The sequence below is a fragment of the Muscardinus avellanarius genome, assembly GCF_963383645.1.
Source record: "Muscardinus avellanarius genome assembly, chromosome: 2".
NCBI classification, from domain to species: domain Eukaryota; kingdom Metazoa; phylum Chordata; class Mammalia; order Rodentia; family Gliridae; genus Muscardinus; species Muscardinus avellanarius.
The window spans coordinates 37,746,677-37,761,050 of NC_137787.1; the positions used below are offsets into that span (position 1 = coordinate 37,746,677).

The 14,374-nt window shown below is 41.0% G+C and overlaps 1 protein-coding gene across 1 annotated transcript in view; it reads right to left on the reverse strand.

Moving 5' to 3' along the window:
* The window catches only part of LOC308279788 (aldehyde oxidase 3-like), a gene marked incomplete at its 5' end in the record, with an annotated part of 100,776 nt that overhangs the window by 34,513 nt on the left and 51,889 nt on the right, over positions 1–14,374 (reverse strand). Inside the window, 4 exons of the mRNA XM_080719957.1 lie at positions 10–97; positions 1,976–2,109; positions 7,252–7,376; positions 10,608–10,704. Coding sequence (XP_080576083.1) covers positions 10–97; positions 1,976–2,109; positions 7,252–7,376; positions 10,608–10,704 — 444 coding nt within the window. The remainder of the gene's footprint in view (positions 1–9; positions 98–1,975; positions 2,110–7,251; positions 7,377–10,607; positions 10,705–14,374) is intronic.

Below are 14,374 nucleotides of genomic sequence, written 5' to 3' on the forward strand. Positions count from 1 at the left end.
TCCACTGACCTTATATGTCCCCAGGAGTGGGTGGCGGCCTCCGGTTATCAACATGTCATCCTCGCGCTCTAGAATAAACCGGATTGGGCAGCCAGTCCTAGGGAGAAAGAAGTAGAATCATGACTTAAAGTGAGCTGAGATTTTGAGCTCAGGTTTGTAGAATGTTCCAGGAACCACCCTCCCCCGTTGACCATATAAGAGTCAGGCCAGAGCTTCTCCCAGGGAAGAGGAGGAAGGGAGAGTCTCTTACTTCTTTCTGATAGATGAGGCAGCCAAGGAGCTGTCTGTATGCTTAAGAAGTTTCTTTTCCATTGATCTTTCTTAAGAGTCATGACAGAAAATTTTTCTTTTTTGGAATTTTTTTGGGCCTAACTCTCTTGTTTTTTTTTTTTTTTTTTTTTTTTTTTAAGAGTAGTCAACAGCTATTCATTGGATTCATTGGATTTCTCCCTCAAAGTAATTTGGGAATTTAAAAATCCTCTAAAGTTTGATGTTTCTGTGATTCCTTTATGTGTGTGTGTGTGTGAGTGTGAGTGTGTGTGTGTGTGTGTTACTGGTGATTGAACCCAGGAACACTCTACTTCTGAGCTATGCTCCCAGCCTTTTATATTTTGAATTTTGAAACAAGGACTTGCTAAGTTACTGAGCACTGGCCTCAAACCTGCTGATCCTCCTGTCTCAGCTTCCCAAGTACTGGAATTACAGGACTGTGCCATGCACCAGCTTGTGATTCCTTTATTATTAACTTTAGTGGCCAGACTCTTAATTTATATTAGTGGTATCAATGACTAGCTGAGTTGGAAGTTCACTTTTCAATTTTAGTTTCTCCCATTCTCCTTTCAAGTACCAATTCATGTTCAGCTCCTGCCATTCATTTCTTCTCCCGCAGCAGTTCTAGGGTTCAATTCTTCTTTTTAAATAGCCACACGCATTTGAGCCTCGTTTTCTTTACAGTCAGCTAACCACAGTTGCTGGAATTCCAGAGTCATCTCTGGCCATTTCTACCTTCACTCTACCCCACAAGGCAGCAGAAACACCTCTAAGAAGACATCACTTTGACCATGACTCCCATATATAGTCTCTTTGGCATACTGACCCAACCTTTCCTTTCTATTTCACTTAAGATTATTTCATTTATGAGGCTCTACCTACATTCAACTAAGTCTATTAAAATTTAAAATATGTCTTCTGCTTTTGCATTGTGTTCTTTTTTGGAATGTTGTGTGCATGTGTGCTCACGACCCCTGGGTGCTGCCCTAGATGCTTAGTTACCTGAGAACAGGTCTGGTCTGCCTTAGAGAGGCAGAATTTGTAATCTGCTGCTCCCAGTACTCTATCATCATTCTTGGCTAGCTGTGTACAGCGATCATGGTTATAAATAATTTATTTCTGAACAGGCAATGCAGGCACATGTTGCACAATTCAAAAAGTTCAAAAGATTGCTCAATGAAAAGGGACCCTTCTGCTCCTATGTTGTCACCTAACTTTTCCAGGAAGCGTGACTGTCAGCAGTTTCTTGACAGGTCTTCTAAATGCATTCAATTTTTAATGTGCTATCAGGTATCATCTTCCTTAAGAAATAGTAAGCCACCCAAGGGCAAGGTCTTAAGGTTCTTTTCTATGAAGTTTTGCCCATGTCTCAATAAGTACTATTGATAAATCCAGTTATCTGTTTTACTTACTCTTATCTCCTTTGCTGTAGAGAGATAGGAAGGACTGTAGCAAGAAATACAGAACAAGTATTAGGTCAGAATCCACAGCATTGCGGACTCAGCTGAAAAGCACAGAGGCAAGTGTGTCCAACTCCGCCATACTTCTGCGGCTCGTTAATCAAGCCTGGATGGGGCTGGCAGTCCCTTGGCCTTTATCCTTTGAGAAACTTTGAGAAACCTCTTGGATTTATTATAACGGAGCCTGAGAACTGGAGTACAGGGAGCCCCGAGCCCCTGTGAGTGGGGCTCACAGATACACTCACTTGTTTGCAGCCACAGCCGCCACCGCCGCCAGGAGCCCAGGCTTGCTCGATTTTCCTCCGAAGGCTCCACCAACCCTTTTCACATGGCAGTTGATCCTGTTCTTTGGAATTCCCAAGGCATAAGCCACCATTTCCTGTGAGTCAGGGTAGGTTACAGGCACCCAGAAAGTTATATAAAACACACATGAGTAAGAGTTTCATTCAGAGAAAAAGAAATTTCCTATCATTTTCCCACTGCCCAGAATAAAAATGTACCGACCAATTATAAAATATATTTCTTTATCTATTTGGGGGGAGTGATTTTAGAAAATGCTATAGAAGCCCACAAAATCCTAGTTAAAGAACAAACTGCTATTGCTTCTCAAAATTTATTAGTGATAGATCACATTACGAAGTGCTCACACCGGGCTCCTCATTCTCTGCTCTGCAGCCCTTAGAGTCCTGAAAAGGGTCCCCCAGACTATTTTCCCTTAGAGATTAGCATTAAAACCTTATATAAATGAGCTGGCAGAAAAGAACTCAGAGGGAGCTACATTCCACCCACAGAGAAATAATAAAGATGATCCTGAGTCAGCCAAGCAGAGCTGATCAGCAATCCATGCAGTGTGAAGATAAATGTGGGCCTGCCACTGACCCAGGCCAGGGGGTGAAGCGGTGGGCTGGAGGGGAGCTGAGCAACTGAGGCATGTGTGGTGATGGTAAGGAAGGAGAGGACATCTACAGAACGGCACCTCCACTCTTCATATAATCGATGCTTCTGCTCAGTAGAGGATGCATGTTTTGAAATTCAGGCATCAATCAGGAAAAATTCCTCCTGTCTCCTAGCCACCACACAGAGTACCACCAACAGTTCACACATGCTGTGAACTGTAGGGCTGCAAGGTGGCTGGAATTAAGGCCATGGTGTAGCGGAGGCCTCTGTGGCAGTGAGCGACAGGGGGCACCTCTGTGGAAACGTGATGGTAAGTAGATTCTGTGTGTGGACACTGAGAATAATCGGTGTAGTTTGAGAAGGGCCTAAAATAAAAGAAATGATGTCTATGGAGCTGGGTAGGAGTAGGGAAGATACTAGAAACAGAAACATCACTGAGTTGGAATCAAGAAAGAAGATAGAGCAGTCTTTAGCTATCACTGGCTGAAGACTCACCAACTCTTGGAGAAGTAAATGGAAATTAATATAAATACATCACAAATGTAATTTCTATTTTATTCTCCATAATTAAAGTTATATAAAATTTTAAATTATTTCTAAGAGTTTCTGAATGCATAATTGATTATTATATATTTCCAAGAAAAAAAAAGAGTTTTCATAGATTGTTATCAATAGTTATGGAAAATGGGTGGCATGCTGAGAGTCTTGTGCCCAGAGTTTGCAAATCTGCTAAGTAGCTTCCCCCTAAAACAGGAATTAAAAACAAACAAATGTGATTGGGGCCTGTGCCCAAGGATTTTGATCTAATTGATCCTGGAAAGGAGAGCAAGCATCAGCAAGCATTCAAAGTACTCCTAGGCAATTGCAATGTGCATCAGGGATTAAGAATGCTGCCCAGAGAGCCATATTAGCTGAGTCATTTCTGCCTGGGGATGATGTGAGTCCCGGGAACGCCAAAAATACCATGGCTGGAGCTAAGGGGAATAGAGATGAGGATAAACACCCTGAGTCCAGGCTTGCGGCTCCTATTACAGGGGTCATACCTAGATAGTCTGTGTCAGAGAGCTGGGCAAGAGAGGCTACATCACACTCTCTGGTGTGCCAGGGCACCAAGAAGAACAAATTATTAGTCAAATATGTAAAAGTTCTGGGACCCATAGAGAAATTCTCATGAAGTCAGAAGGTAAGTGGAAATACTTTGATAGTGAAATACCAATAACTGAAGCATTATATCCAGCCATTAATATTTATGGAAATTTTTATATATCATCAAACATTTAGTTTCAATGGAAAAAATCTTCTGAAATAGAATATAAACCGAAACAAATGAACACAGCTATTTGTGAAATGATATTGCCACAAAACAAATCCACGTAAGCTTTGAACTCAGTGCTCAGGCTAAACACTATTACTGGAAAAGTTTGTAAGGATAAAAAAAAAAGCTTACATGTGACTTGTTTTTTTTTTTTTTTTGGTGGTACTGGGGGTGGAACCCGGGGGCTTTTCTACCTCTGGGCTATTCTTCCAGACCTATTTTATACTTTATTTGGAAACAGGGTCTCACTAAGTTGCTGAGAGCCTCACTCAGTAGCTGAGGCTGGCTTCAAACCTGTGCGATCCTCCTGTCTCAGCCTCCCAAGTGCGGGGATTACAAGCATAATCATGACTTGGTAATTTTGCTGCTAGTAATATTTAATGTAGCGATTCTGAAACTACTTTGTATGTATTATAGGATTGAACAAATGAATAAATGTATGGACAGTAGAGCTTAGGGAGCCAGGGATCTCACTATGGCCGAAGAGAGCTGTAAATATGGAATGCTGGAAAGGGAGAAAAAACCTCGTCCAGTAATTGGACTGGAATTATTTGCTACCAGTATGATCCTATCTTTTTAATCTCTGTACATTGAAAGAGCCCAAGAGCAATGCTACCCCAGGAGCACTGAACACACTTAGCACCTGATTTGGCTTCTAAATACTATTCTCCATTCAGTGCAACCAGGGCTTATTGAAGTGAAGGCCAATTCCAGGTTTGGGGCAAGAAAAGGTCAACATAAGCCTGAAACATATGTTGATCCAAAAAGTAAGAAAATTCTGAAAAGCAGATGGATCTATATCAAAATACTGAAGAATCCAGCTTCAAGGTGCTTCTATTGACTCAAATTGGGCAATTTGACCACCAAAAACCATAATGGCTGGAATGTCTGTGGACATATTAATGTGTTTTTTTTTTTTAAAAAAAAAAAAACACATGTAAGTCCATAGTGATGCAAAAAAACCTGTTTAATGCTCTTTTCAGAAGAGTGCTCAGTAATAAAGGTAGAATGTATAATGGAGTCCGAAGAAATTACCAGGCAAGAATTATCAGTGACACTAAAACTACTGGGGAACAAATGTTCACTCAGTCGCAAACAAGCGGTCCACAGGCAGCTTACATGACCAAGTAGGAAAGGCATCTTTACACAGGACAAGCCTGCTGTACCATCACCAGTGACCAGACACCAGAAATAGTGTGGGGCCAGCAACGTCACGCGCCTCCCGTGTGGTGAGCTCAAAGGCAGTCCTGAATGCTTATGCCCCCAATTGGTATCCTGAGTCTAATTAGGAGGGGACAAACATCAGGAATAAACTAAGGGATATCTTGCTGACCAAATCTCCCCAAAAATATCTATGTCATGAAAGAAAAAATAGCCTTGATAATTGTTTTGGATTCAGTGAGATTTAAAGAAAATTTTATTGGTGCGTTGTAGTCATACATCATAATGGGATTAAAAAACATGCAGACATACAGGCACACATCATCCAATTAGCCCTTACCCGATCCTCACCTCATTCCCTCCCATCCCTCCTTCCCATGCTTGGCTTAGTGATTGACATGGATATGTTTAAGTACATCATGTGCTTTAGAGAGTTTCCTTCTTCCCCCTCCCATCCCCTCAGTTAGGTTGCCTTATTTGCTCCTCTATAGGCTCTCCTTTTTCATCGAGAATTCCTCCTATAACCCACTTCCCCTTAGCTTTCACATATTAGGGAAAGCATTCAGTGAGATGTGTATGTGTGTGTGTGTGTGTGTGTGTGTGTGTGTGTGTGTGTGTGTATGGTACTGGGCATAAAACCCAGGGGCATTCTACCTCTGAGCTCCACTCCCAGACCTATTTTTTATTCTTTATTTTTTGAAACAGGGTCTCACTAGTTACAAAGGGCCTCACTAAGTAGTAGCTGAGGCTGTCCTCGAATCGCTATCCTCCTGTTTCAGCCTCCCAAATGCTGGGATTACAAGTGTGAGCCACCACACCTGGCTTCAATGAGATTAAAGAGAAAAGCAATGAAAAATCCTGGGTTTGATGCTACATCAGAAGGAAAAACAAAAAACAAAAAAACACTCCAGGGCCGGGTGTGGTGGCGCACGCTTGTAATCCCAGCACTTGGGAGGCTGAGACAGGAGGATCGCACAGGTTCAAAGCCAGCCTCAGCTACTGAGTGAGGCTCTCAGCAACTTAGTGAGACCCTGTTTCCAAATAAATTATAAAATATGTCTGGGAGGATAGCCCGGAGGTAGAAAAGCCCCTGGGTTCTACCCCCAGTACTACACACACACACACACACACAAAAAAAAAAAAAAACACTCCAAAACCAAATATAAAACCAATGATATCAGCCAGCCAAGTGGGACTATTTGAAAGTGATCCATATAGGAGTTAATGTTCACCAACATATGTGTTGTATAGACCTACATGTATGTGTAGTGTATGTTATTTCTTTTTGTTTTACTACTTAGATTTTTATTTTGAAAGAGCTCAATCATTAAGCATAAGTAGAAACTCATCAGCATCTGGCAAGTCAGGTGTTTTGAGAGTGTGGACGACTGGATAGGTCAGTGGAAAGAGCTCAATCATTAAGCATAAGTAGAAACTTATCAGCATCTGCAAGTCAGGTGCTTTGAGAGTGTGGATGACTGGATGGGTCAGTGTGGAAGGCAGCAGGGACATCCAGAGAGGACAGAAGAGCAGCAGACGACTGGGAACTTTGGCTGAAGTGGCAACTGGAGGGGCCCATGGGGAGTAAGGGAGCAGGGAGCGCGGGCAACTGTCTGAAAAACTTGGAGAGAGAGAACAATAGCTACCGGGGGTAGCCAGGGAGGGTTCTATTAAGAATGAGGCAGACCTGAGTTTACGGACCAATCAGAATCAAGTATTGAAGAATTGCCAAGTTAAAGGCATAGAACATGGAAGATAGAATTGTGGGGGTGAGTGTGACCAAAGGTGCAGGTGTAAAGATTGGCCCTGGAGAGGATGGAGGACCTCTCATCCTAGACACTGTGCATGTGATGGGGTGGGGAGGGGACAAGGGGACTCGGGCCGTTCATTCCTGATGGCCTTGATTTTTTTTTTTCTAATGAAGTAAGAGACAGTCATTATCTGAGATGAAAGAGTGGGAATTTTGTAGAAGACTATAGGAAACTGGTTAAGGATTAGGGCTAGGATTTTGCTTCTGTCTTGATGTTCAACCTTAATGTTAAGCTTCACCTCATTACCTTGGTTTCAAGCTACAAATCAGAATGACAATGCCTCACTTAGCAGTTCCACAACTGTGGCATAAGCCATGGTGATCAGAGAGGAGCCCACCTGTGTGAATGCCGCATCCTGGCTTGACACGTATATGTCCATTTCTTTGTCCTCTGCCTTTGGTACCACACGTACACTTTGCGTTTCCATATAAAAATGCTCCTGTCCACCAAAGTGCACTTCCCCTTTTGGACAGAGCAAGAAGATAAGGTGCTTGACTTAGGTCTACTCAGGCCAGAATTTGGTATATTTTACTAAATATTAATATTATTTTGGGGATAAGATTTGGCTTCCTTTCTTGATTTCAAAGAATCATTATAATTTGGTCCAGTTGCCCTATGCAGCTATGATACATACATATTTTATATACATTACATTAATACATACAATCACATTTATATACATTATTTTTGTGTATTTATTATAATTGAGCAATTTTATACAATTTCAAAATCTCCCACACACTTGACTTCCTTTCTCTTCCCCTCCATGTAGGAGTGATCTCAAAACTAGAAACTAGTTACTGATTTGATGCATAACTCTTGTAAGAATAAATAATGAGATGTTCTTCCCCCACGGGTAAATCCATTTCTGTAATGCCATCGCCTGGGGGCAGAGCCGACTTTACATAATAAATGGAAACTCCTACCTCAACAGTGACACTCAGCCATATCATTTTCCATCTATTTGCTAGAAAGATTAAAATTCAAACCACAACTCAGCATCCACTGAGTTGAAAGAACTTCATTAAAACCCACAGTGGGGCTGGAGGTAGTTCAGAGGTAGAGAGCTTGCCTGGCAAGTGTGGGCCCTGGGTTCATCCAGGGCCACAAACCAAACAGCCCCACAGGGACATCAGATATGAAGAATCAATGGGTGTAAGTGAGGGGGAAGGAGGAAGGAAGGAATAGAGGGTAAAAATCTCTATTTTCCCCCCAAATTCACTTAAACAGGAAGTAAAAGCTCCAGAAACCTATATTAATCACGGGTATTGAAAATAAACTGTGTCTGCAGTCAAGAAGGTGGAGGTGGTGTGGAAAAGTGCTGGGGCAACTGAAAAGACTTGGGGAAGCATTAGTGATCAATCCATAAATATACATTTAAAAATGATCTGGATGCCGGGCGTGGTGGCGCACGCTTGTAATCCCCGCACTTAGGAGGCAGAGACGGGAGGATCACGCAGGTTTGAAGCCAGTCTCACTGGCTTTAAGAGACCTTGTTTCCAAATAAAAATATAAAAAATAGGTGTCTGGGAGTGTAGCCCCGAGGTAGAAGGGTTTCCAGGAACCCCAGTACCACGACAAACAAACAAACAAACAAACAAACAAAAATGATCTGGTATCAAAGATCTATATGGCAAGTCGGGTATGTGATCCCAGTATTCGTAATAGCACAACTGTAATATCAGTACTTGAGAGGATGAGATAGGAGGATCACAGGTTTGAGGATAGCTTCAGAAACTTAGCAAGACCCTTGACAACCTAGCGAGAACCTGTTTCAAAATAAAAATGTAAAAGGGCTGGTATTGTAGCTCAGAGGTAGAATGCCTCTGGATTCAATCCCCAGTATCAAATACACATACACATATATTTGCACATATGTATGTATATGTATATATGCCATATATATGTGTATATATGCAGCCCTTCAATTCATACCCCTTGAGTGTCCAGAAGACTTCAATAATAACTCCAGCTGAGTGCATCACTACAGATTCTGTCTTCAGGCTATTTTTCTCATTCTCTGTTTCTGTCTCTCTCCTTATCCCTTCTCCTCCCATGTATTTGGTGGCTATAATTTTCATTAATCAATCACAGCACTAAATTAAACTGAATCTGGCCCAAGGATGCCTCTATAACATGAGTTCCTAGTAGAAAAACTGCAATCCAACTTAGTTCATAAACAAACTAAAACCCTAACTTAGGAGTGTTTATTATTATTTTTAATAACAGCCAAGTCTCAGCCAATCACAGTAACTGAACTTTAGCCAATCACAGGCTGCCAGCTGGCCAGGCCATGTCTGAATAAGGCCAGCCTGGGCTGTAGCTCTTCAGGCTGTTTCTGGACCTTGTTTCTGTTTTCTCTCTGTAGATCTCTGCCCACATTGCAGAGCAGAGCTCTCTGAGCCTCTTCTGGTTCTGAGGGCTGCCCAATTGAGGAGTCATTCTTTGCTCAACTAAACCTGTTAAATTTAATTCATCTCAAGTTTTTCTTTTAACCATAATAATTCCTCTTTTCTTCTTCTTGACATCAGAGTTTGGTCTTAAAGTTCAAGTCTTTTTTTGTGTGTGTGTGGTACTGGGAATGGAACCCAGAGGCATTCTACCTCTGAGCTACACTCCCGGTCCTATTTTTAATTCTTTTTATTTTTTGAAACAGGGTTTCACTGAGTTGCAAAGGGCCTCACTAAGTAGCTGAGGCTGTCCACAAACCGCGATCCTCCAGTCTCCACCTCCTGAATGCTGGGATTACAAGCGTGCACCACCATATATACTTTTAAGATGGTTTTTTTTTATATTATTCTCTTTTTGGTAACTTCATTCACTTTCATGGCTTCTCCCACACCCACATCTCCAGCACCTCTAGCCCCAGAATTTCTCAAAGCACTGGAGATTTCTTCCTAACTGCCTGTGGACAGTGCCCATGAGTGCCTGCTGGCTCCCCGGATCTCTCATCTTCTGCCTGCCTTCAGACATGACAGAATGTCCCCATGCCATTAATGATATTACCTTTCCCCTCGTCAACACATTTCTAATATCAGCATCCTCCTGGATTCTCTTTTGCTCATCACATTTGGTCAGTATCTAAATATCTATCACACCTACATTCTCCTCCTTACTGTACTGTACCCTTAACTCTCCTTGGGGTAACCTTTGATCCATCACTTGTGGACACTTCAACCCAGGGGCATTCAACCTCTGAGCTATACCCCCAGTTCACTTTTGTTCTTTTATTTTGAAACAGGGTCTCACTAAGTTGCAGAGAATTTCACTAAATTGAGGAGGCAAACCTCCGATCCTCCTGTCTCAGCCTCCCAAGTACTGGAATTACAAGTGTGTGTCACCACATCTGACTCCCTCTTCCCATTTTAACCCAAACTGAATTTGCAGGTGCATATCAGGGCAGCTTTAATCCTATCATCTTTCTACTCAAATACCCAAATGTTTTTTTCTATAGTCCAGGGAACCAATATAAATTCTTTGGCTAAGGAATCAAATTCCTTCATAAAATTCCCCCTCCTGTCTGAGTCTGATGTTCTGGAATGTCCCTCTCTTCATTAATTTCCATGAGAAAAATAAATTTCCATGAGAAGAATTAAGATCCATCAGTTTCATCCAACTTCTATGAAACAACATCATCAGTTAAAGCAGCACCAATATATTAATAGCTGCCCTGATAAAAAGCTAGGAACTCACCTTCAATGACTTGATCGACACGTTGAAATGCGTCCTCAATGTTTCCTTGTTCTAGTTTCTTTTCAGGTCCAATAAATGATTTGTGTTGTATAGCATCCTGTGGAAGGTAACAAATAAAAGTTACTACTAATGTTGCTGAATTCAAGATTTCTGGCATACTGCCAGCGGCAGCGGCGAATTCACTGGACGGCCACAGCAAGCCGAGGTGAGCCGCTGCGGAACTGCCAGGCGGGATCTTTCAGCACAGGGAGCATCTAAAGCTCCCAGTGGCTGAGCTCAGCATACGCTGCAGGGACTCAGAGTGGAACTCAAAATCAGAGAAGAAAAAATACGCCAGCCTCACGGCCGAGGGTGTTGCAGCGGCGCCATATTGCCACCGGCGGCAGCAGCAGTGAATTCACTGAGTCCAGTACAGCTACATCTGTGTACTCAAGAACAGTGAGTCAAATTGCAGACCACAGAGGAGAAATCCCAGTACTGTACTCCCTGGGACTTGACCCAGAGGGGGAGTGGCAGTGGCAGAGATATCACACCATAGGAGAACGTGCAACCTGGCACCCCCCATAGCCTAAAGCAGCCTCTATCGACTCCCTGGGTCGGAGACTCTGTAATACAACCCAGTAAAGGAGTAGTGGGGTCTGAGATACCACAGACTCGAGATCCAGAGCACCTTAAGTGAAATCATAGTGACCCAAGGGAAGAACCCAGAGAAGGCACAAACTTCCGAAATCATGGGAAAGAGGAATAACACTGGAGCAATGAATGCCCACAACTCCACAACATCAGAACCCGATAAAACAGAAAACCAGAGATTTCTAGAAGATCAAATCAGGAAAATAACTGTAGAAATAATAGAGGTGCTTTGAAAAGAACTCAGAGAGAGCCAAAAAGAGATAAAGGATGCAATTAATGAAGTAAAGGCCTCAATTCAAAGCATGAACAACCGATTAGACCACATGGAGAACAGAATCTCGCTCTTAGAAGATGAGCAATCCAAAAATGAACGCATAGTTTCTAATCTAGGAAAAAATATCCGACAGCAGGAATCTGATATTGAAGAAATATGGGCCCATTTTAAGAGAGCTAACCTAAGAATAATTGGAATGGAGGAGGGAAAAGAAAGTGAAACCAAAGGGATCAACAATCTCTTCAAGGAAGTAATAGCAGAAAATTTTCCAAACATAGAGTAAGAGGTCGATACACAGGTCCAGGAAACTTATAGAACTCCCTTTAGACAGGATCGGAGAAGAGGATCCCCACGCCACATAATTGTCAAAATGGCCAATGTGGAAGCCAAGCAGAGAATCTTAAAGGCAACAAAAATAAAGGGCCAAGTGACATTCAGAGGCAAACCAATTAGAATCACTCCAGACTTCCCAAACCAAGTCATGAGAGCCAGAAGGGCTTGGAGTAACATATTCCAAACTCTGAAAGAAAACAACTTCCAGCCAAAAATTTCCTACCCAGCAAAACTTTCTATCAAATTAGATGGAGAAATAAGAAGCTTTCATGACAAACAGAAACTGAAGGAATTTATGTCTTCAAAACCAGCGCTAGAGAAAATACTCAAAGAGATTAACTACAAAGAAGAAATAGGTAACAAACACCAGAACCAGAGAAACAAGATTTTCCATCCAACAGACAACTAAGATTGGTTATCTGTGGAGATTCATTATTTATGTTAGTCTTTTACCTATCTCTAAATTGTATTGTTTGCCTTTATTGTTGTTAATTTTTAGGATGTCTAGTTGGAATATTAATATACCTTCAGATATAGCATTTGGAAATATTTTATCCCATTCTATTAGTAACTGTTAACTCTGTTTACATTGGCTTTGGATATACAATATTTTTTTTATTTTTTAGGGAGTTTATATACTCTTCTGTTGCCTGTGCCATTGAAATCATATCCAAGAAATCACTGCCAATTTCAATGTTGTGAGGTTTTATGACCCAGATTTTCTTCTAAAAGTTTATAGTCTTAAGATTTATATTTAGGTCTTTTATCTATTTTGAGTTAATATTTGTATATGGGATTAGGTAAGGGTCCAATTTTATTCTTTTCCATGTAAGTATTATTTTTCAACAATATTTAGTTAAAAGATTATCATTTTCACCACCAAATGTTCGTGGAAACCTTGTCAAAAATAACTTGACAATATAGGGAAGAATTTAGCTCTAGGCTTTTATTTAACTCCAATGGTTTATATATCTGCCTTTAGAACAGTACTATACTGTTTCAATTATTGTAGCTTTATATGGTTTGAAATCAGAAAATATATATCTTTTAGCTTTGTTCTTTTTCGAGATCATTTTGGGTATCTAGAGTCCATATTCCATATTAGGATAGATTTTTTTCCTGAAAAATAAATATATAAATATATGATAGTTTCACCTAAAAAATAGAAAAAAATATTCTCTGGTAAGAAAGAAAGCAAAAAGAAATATTGAAATGTTATCTTTAAGTCATCAAAAGCTTGGTATCAGACAAATGAAACTGTTATGTGAGATTATCATTTTTAATTTTGGATAAATTGCTATAATACTAGATGTCAACCACTAAGCCAAGCATGGGAAGGAGGGATGGGGAGAGAACGGGGTGGGGATCGGGTGGGGGCTGACTGGGCGATGTGTGCATGTATGTCTACAAAAGTTTGTATCCCACTATGATGTATGAATACAGTGCACCAATTAAAAAAAAGAAAAAAAAACACTGAAAACAAAAGTGAAATGAGATTACATCAAACAAGAGCTTTTGCATGGGCGAGAAAACAACAGAGTGAAGAGACTTTCTACAGAATGGGAGAAAGTATGTGCAAACTATTGATCTGACAGAGGGTAAATATCCACGACATATGAAGAACTCAGAAAAATTAGATGGCACATGCCTGGAATCTCAGTACTTGGGAGGCTGAGAAAGGAGGATCACAGGTTCAAGGACAGTTTCAGCAGTATAGTGAGACTCTCAGCAACCAAGTTAGACCCTGTTTCAAAACAAAACATAAAAAGGGCTGGGGGTATGGCTTGGAGGTAGATTGCTATGAGTTTAATCCCCAGTAACACACACACACACACACACACACACAAAAAAAAAAAAAGATTTCTGGCTTTGGTCACCTCCACGACCCTCACATGTGATATTAATTATCACTCCCAGAATTCCCTAGGACAACTCAGATTTCAAACGTGACTTCCTAGGGCCTCAGAGGGTACAGCTACACTTCTGAAAGTGCAACTCTACATTTGAGTTGGCACACTTCAGAAATATGATCACTGAACAACAGAGTCCATCTTATGCATATCTAACTTATGAACTTCACCCTTTGCTGAAATGGAGGCCCCTCGAGTTTCTTTAATTCTTACAACAACAAAACTTTAATGGAAGCTTAATATTAGATTAGTCTAAACCCTGTAGGCAAACTATAGAATTCTCTGCCCATTTCCCCTTCCTAGATAGGAATTTGATGAATGTGTTTCAGAAGAATGGTTTCAATAACCAAACTTGAGCAGAAACATAACCTTTGTTCCTTACCTTAATCGAGCTGTTCTCAAACTTTAGACTGTTTATGTTCTAAACCTTATGATTGTTTTCGTGGTGCTGGGGATTGAAACCCAGAGCCTCAAGCAAGTTAGGTGAGCTCTCTACCACTGAGCTATATCCCTAGCTGAACTTTATAAATTATTTAAGGAGCTTTTGAAAGTTTCATTTAAAACTTCTTTTTCAAACTTAAATAACACTGCTCCTACCAGTCTCTCTACGTGGTTTC